Raw genomic sequence first — 13,796 nt, forward strand, 5'->3', positions numbered from 1 at the left:
AAAGTTGTATAGGGTTGCTTGCAACAATCTAGGCTTGAAAGATTGCTAAGTGGGTTAGCAGCCTGATCTCCTTATTCATCTTTCCCCAGTTCATTGTAGGGATGCTGGCTCCCCTGCTCCAACCCTCCAGCGTAACTAGTAGTCTTTCGCCCACCTCTGCTCCAAACTGCAAAATAAAAGTGGCGTAGTGAGTGGAACCGAAAGGAGAGGGAAGACGTCTGAAACTTCTTCTTTGCAAATGGTATGAAAGGGAAAACCTGAATACACCATTTTCAGTTACTTTTTTCTTTCAGTTCCTAGCTTTCTCTAAGTGATGAGAAATTAGAGAAGAAAAGAAAAATGTAAGCTCTTTAAATTCTACTTAATTGTGCAATTGAGTTTCAGGGAAAAAATTACATTAGTAAGCAGGAATAAGCATGTGAATGGTAAGGAAATCTATGAATGATGGTTGGAGAACAGGACACAGACATAAACATAATCACTTTTAACCCATTACAGAGTAAACAAATCAGAGAAAAATAGTAGAGGGTAAAACTGGATTCAGCACAATTTTCATTCAATTCTACATAGTTGCTTTAAACATCAGTATACAAACAGGGCTTTAGGTTTAAAAAAAAAATCAACCATGGAATGCTCTGTAATCTCTTTCATATTAATCAAGTACTTGTTATCTGAGTCCACATAGAATTTTATTTGGTTTGGGTTTCAAACTTTCTGAAAATTTAAGTCAATTTTGATCAACTTAGCATTTCAACCCCTACACCTAATTCTTCCAAGCTTAGAATTATTTGCAAATCCTCTTATAGCAGGATGACTCAAAACATTACATAGGGGGACATTTTTTTTTAAATTGTAGAAAAAATAGAATAAAAAACGTGGAAGATCACCAGAGGTCTCTTACTGACAATCACTTACGTTAATGTTCCTAGCTTTACATTTCAAATATTTTTTTTTAATTGTGGAAAAATATGCATAACATAAATTTTACATCTTAACTCATTTTAAGTGTACAGGTCGGGGTACTAATACACTCACATTGTTGTATAACAATTACCACCATCTACCCCATAACTCTTTCCATCTTATAAAACTGAAATATACTCATTAAACAATAGCTTCCCATTCTCCCTGCACCTCCAGCCCCTGCAACCACCACTATATTTTCTGTCTTTATGATTTTGACTACTCTAAGTATTGCATATAAGTAAGGATCATATGGTATGTGTCTTCTTGTGACTGGTTTATTTCACTTAGCATAATTCCCTCAAGGTTCAGCCCGGTTGTAGTGTATGTCAGAATTTCCTGCTTTTCAAGTCAGAATAACATTCCATTGTATGTATATACCACCTTTTGCCTATCCATTCACCCATCTATAAGATACTTGGGAAAGATTTATTTTTGATTATATTACTTTTATTAGATTTTCTGTGATTGTTACCCAATTCAAAGTGTGTAGCTCTTATTACTTTTTTTTTCCAATAAGAAAGACATTATTCATTGCTAAAGATATCTAATTCCAAAAACTTTCCATTTCTAAAAATGTTAGGAGTTACTACTTCAAAGAAAAGCTGATTATTCTGATTGCATGGCCTTTTTCCACTGTGAACAGTGTGAAAACCATTTTCATAATATCAGCAACTTTTAGTTAAGTAATGATATATTTTTTTCAATGAAAATTTCCATAAGTGAAAAGACTTGTTAAAATCTAGAGTAATCTCAGACAAACAATAAAATCTTGATGGCTGCCCTTAACTTGACAATTTGAACCTAGAGACCTGCTATTTCATAAAATTTTGATCTTTTCACACCATTCACTGGAAGAAAGCGAGTCCTTATTGCTAAAAATTTATCTCAGCCACCCCAAATGGGACTCTTAATATCTACCTTACAGACTTTCTATAAGAATTAGAAATACAGTTCTTTCAATGCATGTCATATATCAGGCCCAAAAGGTCACAGGCCCTTAAAGCATTGCTATAGTTATCAATGAAATTAGTGAAGGAAGTTTCACATGACAACAGAGCGCTACATATTCTCTAAGAGGGGACTCATGTATTTGGTGGTCGTTCATTTGCAGCAAGCCTATATATTCTTCATCAATTTTGAATCAGCATAGATCTGAGATGTCTTAATCATAACAGGCTTTGCTAATCATTTTACTAGCATAGAAATCCTACACCAGATCAGTGCTACTTAAACCTGTCACTAGAATCAATTAGAGAACTTTGATGATAGGTAGCCTCCCATCCTTAAACCAAACTTACCCAGTGAGAATCTCTGGGAGTAGATTCTGACAAATGTCCAAGTTTGGAAACCATTAATCTACTTATCATTGGACATAAAAACCCTTGCCTTTTGTAATGCTAGACCATGATACACAACATCTCTGCTATTTCCTTCCAACAAGCTATGGTCATGAAGATTTATCTGAAGGTAGAAATTTGAACATTTTAAGAGCTAGAGCAGTATGCTTGTGGGGTACAGAGGAATCAATCTTTGAGGCAGAAACTCAGTTTACTTTGAGAGGGTAAAAGAGGCTTACTCTGTAAGCAAGGCTTTTAGTGAAAGGCTAAACAGATAGGTAACTTCTATCTGTTATTCTTGAGGAAATCTTGAGTGTAAGAAGTTAACATGAATGCAGAAGCTAAGTATACTGTTTAATAATTTAAATGAAAAATGTTAGCAGAATATGACCCTGAAGATATTTTCCTCTATAAATTTTCAGTTAAACTGGCTTGTCTCTTAAAGAGGTTATTCTTTCCTGAGTTGTGTGTATGTGTGCGTGTGTGTGTGTGTGTGTGTGTGTGTGTGTGTGTGTGTGTTTATTCACCATTTGCCCCAGAGGAGACTAGGGTCCATGATCAGTTCACACCATGGATGATGTGTATGCTTAATTTTCTTTTTGCATCCTTACGGGGAGAAATGACAAGCACTGTACTGGGCTTAGCCCAGCGTTACCTACACAGGGCTACTGATGTTCACACATGGTAGTAGTGTACTTAGCTGACCAGCTGACTGTCAGATTTTCTATAATTGTGAGAGCTGGTTCTTAAATGCAGCCATTACTAAATATTAAAATATATAAACCCACAATTTAAATTTTATTTTAAAAAGGCAATATATACTTAAAATGCATTATTTCCTGATTAGTTCACATCTATCGACTCTCTATGCTGGAAATACTACCTAAATGTATGCTAAGTGGGCATCTCTTCCAAAATCCACATTGGTTGCTAACAAGGGATAACATTAGGAATGTTTACACCATGAAAATCAGCGAACTCTACAAATTGGTGTGTTTTCTTCTTTATTTTGTGAAGAGAGGTTATTAAACATTTACCGGCACACTACTGACATGATATAATTTTAGACTGAAGAAATGATGCTTGGGGACATGTACTGCTAAAACCTTTCTAAGGAAGCCACATTATATTCGATGCCTGGAGTGGGCATTTTCTTATGCAATGAATTGATGTTTCTACTAATTCAGAAACAGAAAATGAAATGAGCCTTCATCTGGAGAAGGGGCAAAAAGCCTAGCAGACAATAAAAGAGTCGGTTCTTAAGGTTTACAAATGGTCAGAGGTCCCAATAGTTAGGGATAGCCTCACCTACAACACAAGAGCAGGAACACAAAAATCAAGTTTGGGCCTCTCTGTCCCTCAATAAACATTATTATTATTAGCAAAATCATGTTAATAACTAATGTCATTTATGCTTTGAGGAAATTGGGGGTATAGTGGGTCTTCACAGCAGTTGAGGGACACAGTACAGCTGTGAGGTTTACTGTAGTCATTTGTGGCAGAAGCTGGGGTTGGCAGTAAGAGAACACAGCCAGAGTGGAGAGACTATGGAACTTATTCCAGATTTTAAGTGGTTTATATGTAAAAGGAAAGTGAAAACTAATTTATAATCATAAACTATTGAGGCCAATGTGTGTATATGTAAGTGTATGTGTGTATACACACATTTATACAATATGTTTACTTTATAAGTATATATTATATGTAAATGCATATATATATATGATTTGCAATAAAATAAAGTACCCCATGATATGCATGATAAATATGAGAACTGAGCTGAGCTAGGAAAGGTCTATTGTGGGAGAATTCTTCCATTCTGCCACCTGGGGTTGAGGTAAAGTACCCCTGAGGAATATTCTATCACTTTCTAGAAAGCAAAGATCATACTTCTTTAATTTTATGTACATATACTATTTGATAAAAAAGTAAATTGAAAGAAAACTATTGCATTTGATGAAAATAAAGATTTGTCATAAAAAGTTATTCAAAAAGTGATACAATGCACTCTTATTCCAGGAAACTAAAGAATAAGAAAACCAAGCTAGCAGATACATTGTGCTTGTATCTTGTAACATTCTTACGTAACAGTTTATCCTGGAGTGAATTTCAGTCAACCTGGAAAACCTCTTCTTATAAATATAATGATAAAGGCCCTCTCAGATCAGGGTAAGATTCAAGTCCCTACTCTCTCACCAACAGATAAAAAATATGGCAGAACTGCCACTTGCTCTTATTTTCTTAAAATATATTCCTAGATTCTATTCTGTTTGCTAATATTTTGTTTAGAAAAATTGCATCTGAATTCAATAAGTGAGTTTTAGTTCTTTTGTCAGATGAGATTCATGAAGAATTTATTTTATACATCATTTCAAAGAACTACCTTTTGGGTTCATGCAGATTCATTTAGGCTTTCTAATGCGTTTTCACATTTTTCTATTTCCCTAATTAAAACTTTTATCTTAAAACTTTTAAAAACAATATGCATAACTTGATTATATATATGCATTTATGTAAAAGTGGATATGTGTGTATGTAATACACAGAAACTGAAACTGTATTGAAATGCACTGTGGCCAAATTTTGTTTTTTATTCTACTACAAAATTCTAAACTTTGAAGAGTGCATGTATTTTACGTAACTATTTTAATACGGAAGGAGTAACAACAGGTGATAAACTAAGAAAATCAAGTTTAACTGTATTTTGACATCCGATTATTTTCTAGTTCAACAAAATTATCTAGATAGGACACAACATGCAGTATTAGTTAGGAGCAGACAATTATTAAGATATGTAAGAGTCATTAAAAGGAAAATATAGTTTTAAGTTTTACTAATTTTTTTTTTTTTTTTTTTTTTTTTGCGGTACGCGGGCCTCTCACTGTTGTGGCCTCTCCCGTTGCGGAGCACAGGCTCCGGACGCGCAGGCTCAGCGGCCATGGCTCACGGGCCCAGCCGCTGTGCGGCATGTGGGATCTTCGCGGACCGGGGCACGAACCTGTGTCCCCTGCATCGGCAGGCGGACTCTCAACCACTGCGCCACCAGGGAAGCCCTACTAATGGTTTTAATGCAGGTGGGACATCTGGTTTAAACAAACGATTAGTCTTCAGATTATGCTTGTGAACTTAATGCTCTTTTATGAATCTTCCAATTCCCCCACACTCCCACTGTGTCATTAGCTGGTATTTGGTTTTAGAAAGCAATTGAGAATGAGAGGTGCATCTGGTGTAAGCTAAAAAAAAAAAAGACTAGGATCTGCAGCATCTGAGTTGTAGCTTTCAGTGTCTCAGTGAGATCAAGCTATGAAATATTATCTTCTGGATGCTAAAACACACATGAAACAGAAACATAATAGAATATCAACTAATTAATATATAATGAAAATGTAACTGTCACATATAAAAATAATTCTGTCCACATATGGTCAAGTCATATGAAAAAAACAAATCTTAATCAGAAGACACTTTATTCCTTTACTATAAGAAATCACTCAAATTTTGACTCATATTAACTCATTTCTTCCTCATAATAATTCATAATAACCCTAGGAAGTTGATAATATAAGCTCTTAGCCAAGAACCTATGTGGATCTTTCAAGCCTGACCATAGGTAGCTACGAAGGCTTTACCTGGCAGCCCTCACAGAGGAAAGCAGCCCTCCTTACAGCAGAGGTGGTGCACAGTCAATGTGCTGAGGTCTCTGAAGGGAGCTGCAGTCAAGGAGGACTCAGGGCTTCCTGACAAGCCATGCTTTTAAGCATGTTGACATTCCTAGCCCAGGTGCTTCCAGTAGGATGCCTCTTTCTCAAGTGCCTGCCTTGGGTGCCTTTCCTGAAATGTCCTTAGAGGGGTGGGGGGAACCCACTCTGGCTCATTACTCAGTACTTTCCCACTCTCAGCCCTTTCCCCTCTCCCTCCCTCCCCTCTCCCTTCTGGCCCCCAGATCCATAAAATTTCAGACAGGAGCCTTTGCTTGGGGGCTCCCTCAGCAGTGAGACAATTTCCTGTGTTTGTGTTGATCAGTCTGATCCATCTGACTCTCTCCTGGAGCTGTTCCATGGTGAAAAATGGCACGGCGGAGGACTTGGTGCTTTTTCCACTGCAGCTTCTTGCTTATACTATTGCCTTAAGTGATTAAAAGCTTGAGTGTTACCTTCTTATTGGTTCTTTTTCTTAACTGACCACCATGAAATCTAGTGGCTCAGCTCAGCTCTTGACTCTCTCCTTTTATAGCCGTGGAAATGGAGGTGCTGAGAGCATAAGTGACTTGCCCAAGGTCACATAACTAGTAAGAGGCAATGTTAGATTTCAAACAAGCCTGTTAGCCTCCTAAATCCATTCTCTTAACTATACATCTTCTTCTTGGAAAATATCATTGTCTATTTTTCCATGTTCAGGTTCTGATATACTTCTATTTGCTTAATTATTAGAGGGTAAGTAATTTCCATCATTTTGATATTCTCATTTTGATATTCTCATGTTGATGAGCGTTATTATAGAGCTCCAGGTAAGTGAAACATAACTCACTATATGATTTTTTTTCACTCTGAAGGGCAGCTTGTTGCACAGGCCCTATTGACATAGCTATTCAAGGATGTTAGAATGTTAGAGAAGTCTTGCTAGGGATCTGTACAAGAAAAAAGATACTCATCTCTACTTTATCCTGCTAAAGTTTAGACTGAAGTATCTCAAATATTTTGAAAAATACGATTTGGTTAAAATTATTCCAAAATAACATATTTTGAAAGAAGTAGTATCATTTAAAAATTGTTTTTCCACACACTTCAAACCTTTTCCTCATTGTTTCAATTATAGCCAAAAAGTATGTCAATAAAAAGCCAGGTTGTTCTTGAAAACATTGCACTTTTCTGCTTTAAGAATTAGTACTCAGTCCATTCTCTACATCTGTGTCCTTATTCCTGCCCCACCCCTAGGTTCATCAGAATTTTTTTTTTTTTTTTAGATTCAGGGAGATCAGCTCGGTGCTTTGTGACCACCTAGAGGGGTGGGGTGGGGATATGGGGATATATGTATACATATAGCTGATTCACTTTGTTATACAGCAGAAACTAACACAACATTTTAAAGCAATTATACTCCAATAAAGATGTGAAAAAAAAAAAAAAGAATTAGTATTGTACCAAAACCCAAAAACATACGTTAAGAAATACTTTGCAAAATATCACTTAAGAATGAATTATCCTTACATTCTTTGTCAAAATTATGTGATTTGAACATATTTACAATTATTAAACAAATCAGTGTCTCCAAACACTAAAGGAAAAGTAGACACGTATTTTATCTTATAATTATTATAAATATAATAAAATATAAATAGAACAAATATAATTAATAGAAATAGTGTAACATAATTATATAAGTATAAATTAGATTAAGCATATACATGTGTATTGCCATCTTTACCTGAAATAGACTTGAAATGGATAAAATACCTGTCTGTGGATTATAATTTATTCTTCACATCCATTCTCTTAAATATAAGTGATGGATGGAATAAAATATAACTTGAAATCATCTGATTTTCCTATTTATGACCTGATCTATTTCATTTATTTATCTATTTATTCAGTATATATCTGTTATCCATCTATCATGTGCTAGAACAGAGGACAGGATGATGAATTGGACATTGTCCACAAGGACTTTTCATTTTAGAGTGAGACAATGCTAGGGTTCAGCACTGGTTATTATCGGGTTACACAGGAAAAGTTACCTAATCTCGCTTATAGAAGAGAACACTTCTTAGAAGAGATAACAACTGATGAGTATCTTAAAGTGTGAATAAATTTTGCCCAGCAAACAAAAGAGGAAGGGCAGTGAAGACAAAGAAATTTTAAGAACTCATTCTATAGAGGGGGAAAATAAGTAGGAATCTGCTGAAAACTCCAAGTTGTTGGTTTTGACCCTACATTAGTCAGTTGCAGTGACAGTGTTTTTAGACAAGGTCATGGTTAGATTTCCATTAAATACAGCTCTTGCTGGCATTTTGTCAGGTGGAGTTGTCAGGACTGAAGGCAAGGAGAGTAGTTAAACACGGGGGCTCTTAACCAAGGGTTCTTGGGCCCTAAAGGGGCTGTGGATAGAATTTATGAGGTTCTTGAACTTGATGGGGGAAATGTTACATTAGTTTTGGGTCTCACATTTAGGTCTTTAAACCATGTTGAGTTAATTTTATATGTAGCATAAGATAAAAATCTAACTTCATGTTTGTGTCTGTGGCTATCCAGTTTTCCCAACACCATTTGTTAAAGTGACTTCCCTTTTTAAAATAATATTTATGCCAATTACTATTTCAAACTGTATTACATATTAATCCCACTGTTAGAATACTTTATGTAATATAATAATAAAGAAGTGTATTACTATATCACATAAAGTATGCTGATAGGTGTATTTCAATTTAATTTATTTTGTTGTAATCCTTTATAATTTATTTTATAAATTTATTGATTTTATACATATTAATTGATGATATAAAATATTCATTTTGAGCCTATTTATTTATTTTAAACATTATGAGAAGGGGGCTATGGGTTCACCAGACTGCTACAAGGGTCATGGCCTCAAAAAATATTAAGAATTCAGAGACTGTTCCAAGAATTCAGGCAACAGACGAAGTCTTGAACTAGAACAATGGTATTAAAAAATACGTACAATGAATAAATAGGCAAATTCAGCATGATTTAGCAATTAAATAAATGTCAAGAACCAAAGATAAGGTGAACTCAGTGATGCCTACCAACGTCTTAACTTGGGTGATTTGATTGGTTGATGGTGGGTAGTTCTGGTACTTAGTGGGGAAGCTGAATTTTAAACCATGAGAACAGCCAGTAATCACCCATGGGGAGAAGGCAAGTGAAGAAACTGACTCAGGATAAAGCCATGGAAAACCAATATTCAAGGCCAGCCAATTTATTATTATCAGATACGGTATCATGCACTGTATATAATGTGTCAGCAAATAAAACTCATATGTAAAGAATAAAACTTCAACAAGCAATTGATGGTTAATCTGTAAAGAATCATTTGTTATGATTCTACTCTGCATTTATAGTTTTTGTACCTGCAATTATTTGCATGCAAAAAAAAATACAGCTACTGGTGCCTAATTATAGCCACAAACATCCAAATTTGCCCTCAAAAGAATAACACAAAGAGATACCATCTGTGAAAGTGCAGTAAATCCCTCACACCTTTCCTGCTCCACATCCTGTAAGGCTGGTGGACACATTCCCTTTGGCTTCTATCTTGGGCTTTATTCTTGCCTGATCTCATTCATACATTATAGGCTAATAACTAATAATCTGAAAGTCAGTAGGCCTTTCCTCTTATCCAAACGTTATGATTTTCCCCCCTCATATAAAGTGTACTACGGTATGGGCAGACTGAAAAATGGAAGCCATGTCTGAAGCACATCATTTGCTTTGTTACTGTGGACAGATTCAATTTCTCATTCACATGTAATTTTACAAGGTATGCAACTTGAACACTGTTGAACAAAGATGATATCTCATACAAATTTCTGCTTAAAGGTGACAAGCAAATTATGTTACTTTACTTTTTAAAGAAAGTTTTAGCCACTTATTAGAAACACAGCTGTCAGTTTTGTCAAGTATATTCATATTTCTCTGTTATTAGGACCATCAAGAAGTTTAATAATTGTCCCTTGGAATTTGATTTCCTACAAAAGTACTAAAACACAATCAGTACTATTGCAAATAATCATTGAACTGTATGAAGATAGTTATGATTTCAGATGGAAAACATATAATAATAGATGAGAAATATAAAACCCAGGGTAATTCTTGATAAAGATTCTGTTCTCATACATATGTCAGTAATAATAAATGTGGGGACAACATAGCCTGCTGTATAAAAGTGAAACAGATTCCCAGCAGAATAATTTCCAAAAGCTTTAATGAGAGTTCAAATATTACTTGCTTATCATTTAATCATATTAAACAGTTTGAATCTAATAAATCCTCTGTTGTAGAAATACTATACACTTTAAGAATGGGAAATTGGCTAGTTTATTAGGCTAATGACTAAAACCAGAATGTAATATGTATTTCTTCTGTATGAAATATATATTTTTCCATTCTATTGATAGTGTTTAGAATTGTCATAAGGTACTACCATGAAGGTTTTAGGGGTAAATGAAGGCTTAGGAATTCTAAAATTTTCACTGGTTTTTATTTCTTATCTAAAAAATTCAGTGAATAGGAAAGTACATTCTTGTTCTACTACCATTTTCTCAGTGGTATATGAGTCACAAAGAGTTGAAGTAGCAGTTACACACCAGCCTTAAGTTTATGGACAATGGGCCACATGCTTAGACATTAGAAATATGGTAAAATAATTTAGATTTAGCAAAAGGGATCAGGTTAAGACAATGAGAATTTGTAAAGGGGGAGTATCATTCTAAAAAGAGAGTTAATTAGAAGCAAAAAGAATGTCCTGTCATACATAACTAAACATTTCAATGGATGCAGTCAAAATTCAAAACACTATTAATGACATGATAAACATAAGCCATTCTTGTGAAAACAAGAGGTAGAAGAATCTTTCGAGACATTAAAAAGGATAATGCTACTTACATCCTGAGCTGCCATTTGTTGACACCAGAGTCAGGTTGGAAGGCCATGGATTCCGAACAATATCTTGCCAATGAATTGTGTCTGTATAACAAAGAAACTTGTTCTGGTCTACATAGACCCCACCATTTAGGATTTCTGTATTAAAACAAACAAACAAACATAGATTTGTTGTCAAACTTTTTGATGATAAAAGGTATTCAATAAAAATGATTTACTGTTAAGCTATTTTCAGTGTTAAATTACAGTTACTTTGTTAATAGCCAAGATATCTTTAAAAATATCTTTTTCCTGAGCCATATAGGTTGCAGAAATTTGAAAACATTGAACAATACAAAGAAAAACAACCACTCATAATTCAAGCACTCAGAGAGAAACATTCTTCACTTTTTGGTACAGATGCTATCAGTCTTTTTAAATTTCCTCTGAAATTGGAATAATATTGCATATAATATTCATAACCTGCTAGTTTTGTTAATACTAACTGGTGAGTATTCAATGGTAATTAAATATTATTCTATGTTATTTCCAAGGAGCATATAGTATGTCAGGGTATAACTTAAACAGTACTTATTTAACCAACCCCTTCTTATTGGTAATTTAACTTGTTTATCTCTGATTAGTTCTTTAAAATTCTTTCTATAAATAACATTCACAGATTGTGAATATTTTTAAGCCAGATTGTGAATATTTTTAAGACTTTTGCTACAAATTGTTAAATTTCCCTTAAAAATATTGTTTCAGTCAATGTGACATTGACAGGAATCAGTTAGGTAAGTAACTAGCGCAAAGTGGAAGCCAAAATTAATGCTTCAATCACAAAAGTGTTCTTTGTTCATCTCAAATGTAGTCAACAGAATTGCCAATTATTTGTTAAGAACAACACACAGCAAGATATCATAAAAACGCTCTGGTTCATTGGAATAAGGGCAAGATTGTGGGATTATGTGCATCAGAGCCAAGTTTTACTTGATTCTCTATTTCACTACTCTAGCCTTAATCAATAACTTGTCCTCTCTGAACAATGGCTGATCATATACATAGATTCTCATTCAGATACCTTTAGCTTATCCAGAAAAAAGGTAGATATTCCCTCTGAAAATACTATTTTTATCATTTTAAGAAATTGGGGAGAAATACACATAGCATCTTCCTACCCAATATCTACCACATTTTTTCTTCTTGTCCAATACAAGAACAAGGTAAAAGAAATCATATATCAGTCCATAAAGCATCCAGATACAAATAACAAAAGTCCAATTAACAGTAATTTATATAGATAAGGGATGATTTTTCTCACATAATAAGAAACCTATCGGAGGCAGTGTGGATATTAGTTTAGCTGTTCTGCAGTACCCACAACCTGCTATGTATGTTGGCTTTATTCATACAAGGCATAAGATGGCTGCTGCATCTAAAGGTGTTTGTTTGAATTCAAGGCAAGGTAAAGACAGAAGAGCAAGCAGGAGACTTCCTCCTGGTGAAGCTTCAACTTTTGATTTGGAAAGACGTGCTTTCCCCAAGGATTACTTCTGCATTACAATGGCCAGAACAATATCCCATGGCCATTCCTAATGCAAGAGAGGTTGAGTGAGCAAGTATGTAGGTGAACATATTGTTATTCAAACAAAAGCCAAATGTGCAAGGGTGTTAGTGAGGAAGAAGAGGTCCGTGATATTGGGAAGGCAACTAACTCCATCTCTTGTGCTGGCCTTAAGAAAATCACCTCTCCTGTGCAGTATCCCAAGCTAAACCTTTAAGAGTCCCCTTAAACCAAAAAGGGGCATAAAAGAATGAATGGGGGCTTCCCTGGTGGCGCAGTGGTTGAGAGTCCGCCTGCCAATGCAGCGGACACGGGTTCGTGCCCCAGTCCGGGAACTTGCCACATGCCGCGGAGCGGCTGGGCCTGTGAGCCATGGCCGCTGGGCCTGCACGTCCGGAGCCTGTGCTCCACAACAGGAGAGGCCACAACAGTGAGAGGCCCGCGTACCGCAGGAAAAAAAAAAAAAAAAAAAAAAACACATAAAAAAGGTATTTGTGGAAGTAAGATTGGTGGTCACATATAAAATGCCTTAGTACTTTGCATATATAAAATCCTTCAGATTAATTTTGACATTTCAGGGGTTTCCACATTTAAAATCAATCCCATTTCCATCATTAATCCTTTCACTGACTATTGGATCCATTTCCTCAAGTGAGGGGGAAAAAAAAAAAGAAACAAAAAGAAACTAGATAATCTTTCTACTTCTAAAACCCAGTTCATTCCTTTTCATGACCTAAAAATACAACCTTCATCAAAGCAGAGGGGAGACGTAAGATGTAATAAAGATTGTGAAAATGGATTTCTACACTAATGTTTGGCATTAAGTCTCTATCTAAGAAATGTGACGATCTCATACTAATAGCTTTCTCATGAGACATTAGGTGATGCTCTTCTGCTCTAGGAATAATTCTTCATTAAGTGACAAAGAAAGGAGATTTTGACTGCTATCCAGGAAATGAAGGTTATTTTTCAGTCTACATTTGGAAAAGTTCTCTTAAAAAAAAATGTGAAGAGAAAAGGTAATAGCTCAAACGTTGTAGAAAGAGTATATTTTTCAGGAGTTACATTTTAATTCAAATAGTTCATACTGACAGATCACAGTATCCATCTACAAATTCCTATCTAAAAATATTTAAATAGATTCAGATTATATTATACTGAATAATAATCTCATCAAATCCTGTTCTTCGATAAAAATTAATCTGTTACCAATGTTGACATCTGTTTCTTAGAAATACTCTGTTCAAGAGCTTGGCTTATACTTGGAAAATGATTTAGAAAAGAGGCAATAATAATTCAAGTATAATCTTACATGTTAAAATTTTAAATTAAGAC

General features: G+C 34.9%; 1 protein-coding gene across 1 annotated transcript in view; it reads right to left on the minus strand.

Annotated features, from left to right (window-relative positions):
• Window positions 1-13,796, minus strand: part of ERBB4 (erb-b2 receptor tyrosine kinase 4) — a 694,050-nt gene that overhangs the window by 370,032 nt on the left and 310,222 nt on the right. The window contains exon 3 of the mRNA XM_065880236.1: window positions 10,922-11,056. Within this exon, the coding sequence (XP_065736308.1) occupies window positions 10,922-11,056 (135 nt within the window). The remainder of the gene's footprint in view (window positions 1-10,921; window positions 11,057-13,796) is intronic.

The sequence above is a fragment of the Phocoena phocoena genome, chromosome 7 (genome assembly GCF_963924675.1).
Source record: "Phocoena phocoena chromosome 7, mPhoPho1.1, whole genome shotgun sequence".
Lineage (NCBI taxonomy): Eukaryota > Metazoa > Chordata > Mammalia > Artiodactyla > Phocoenidae > Phocoena > Phocoena phocoena.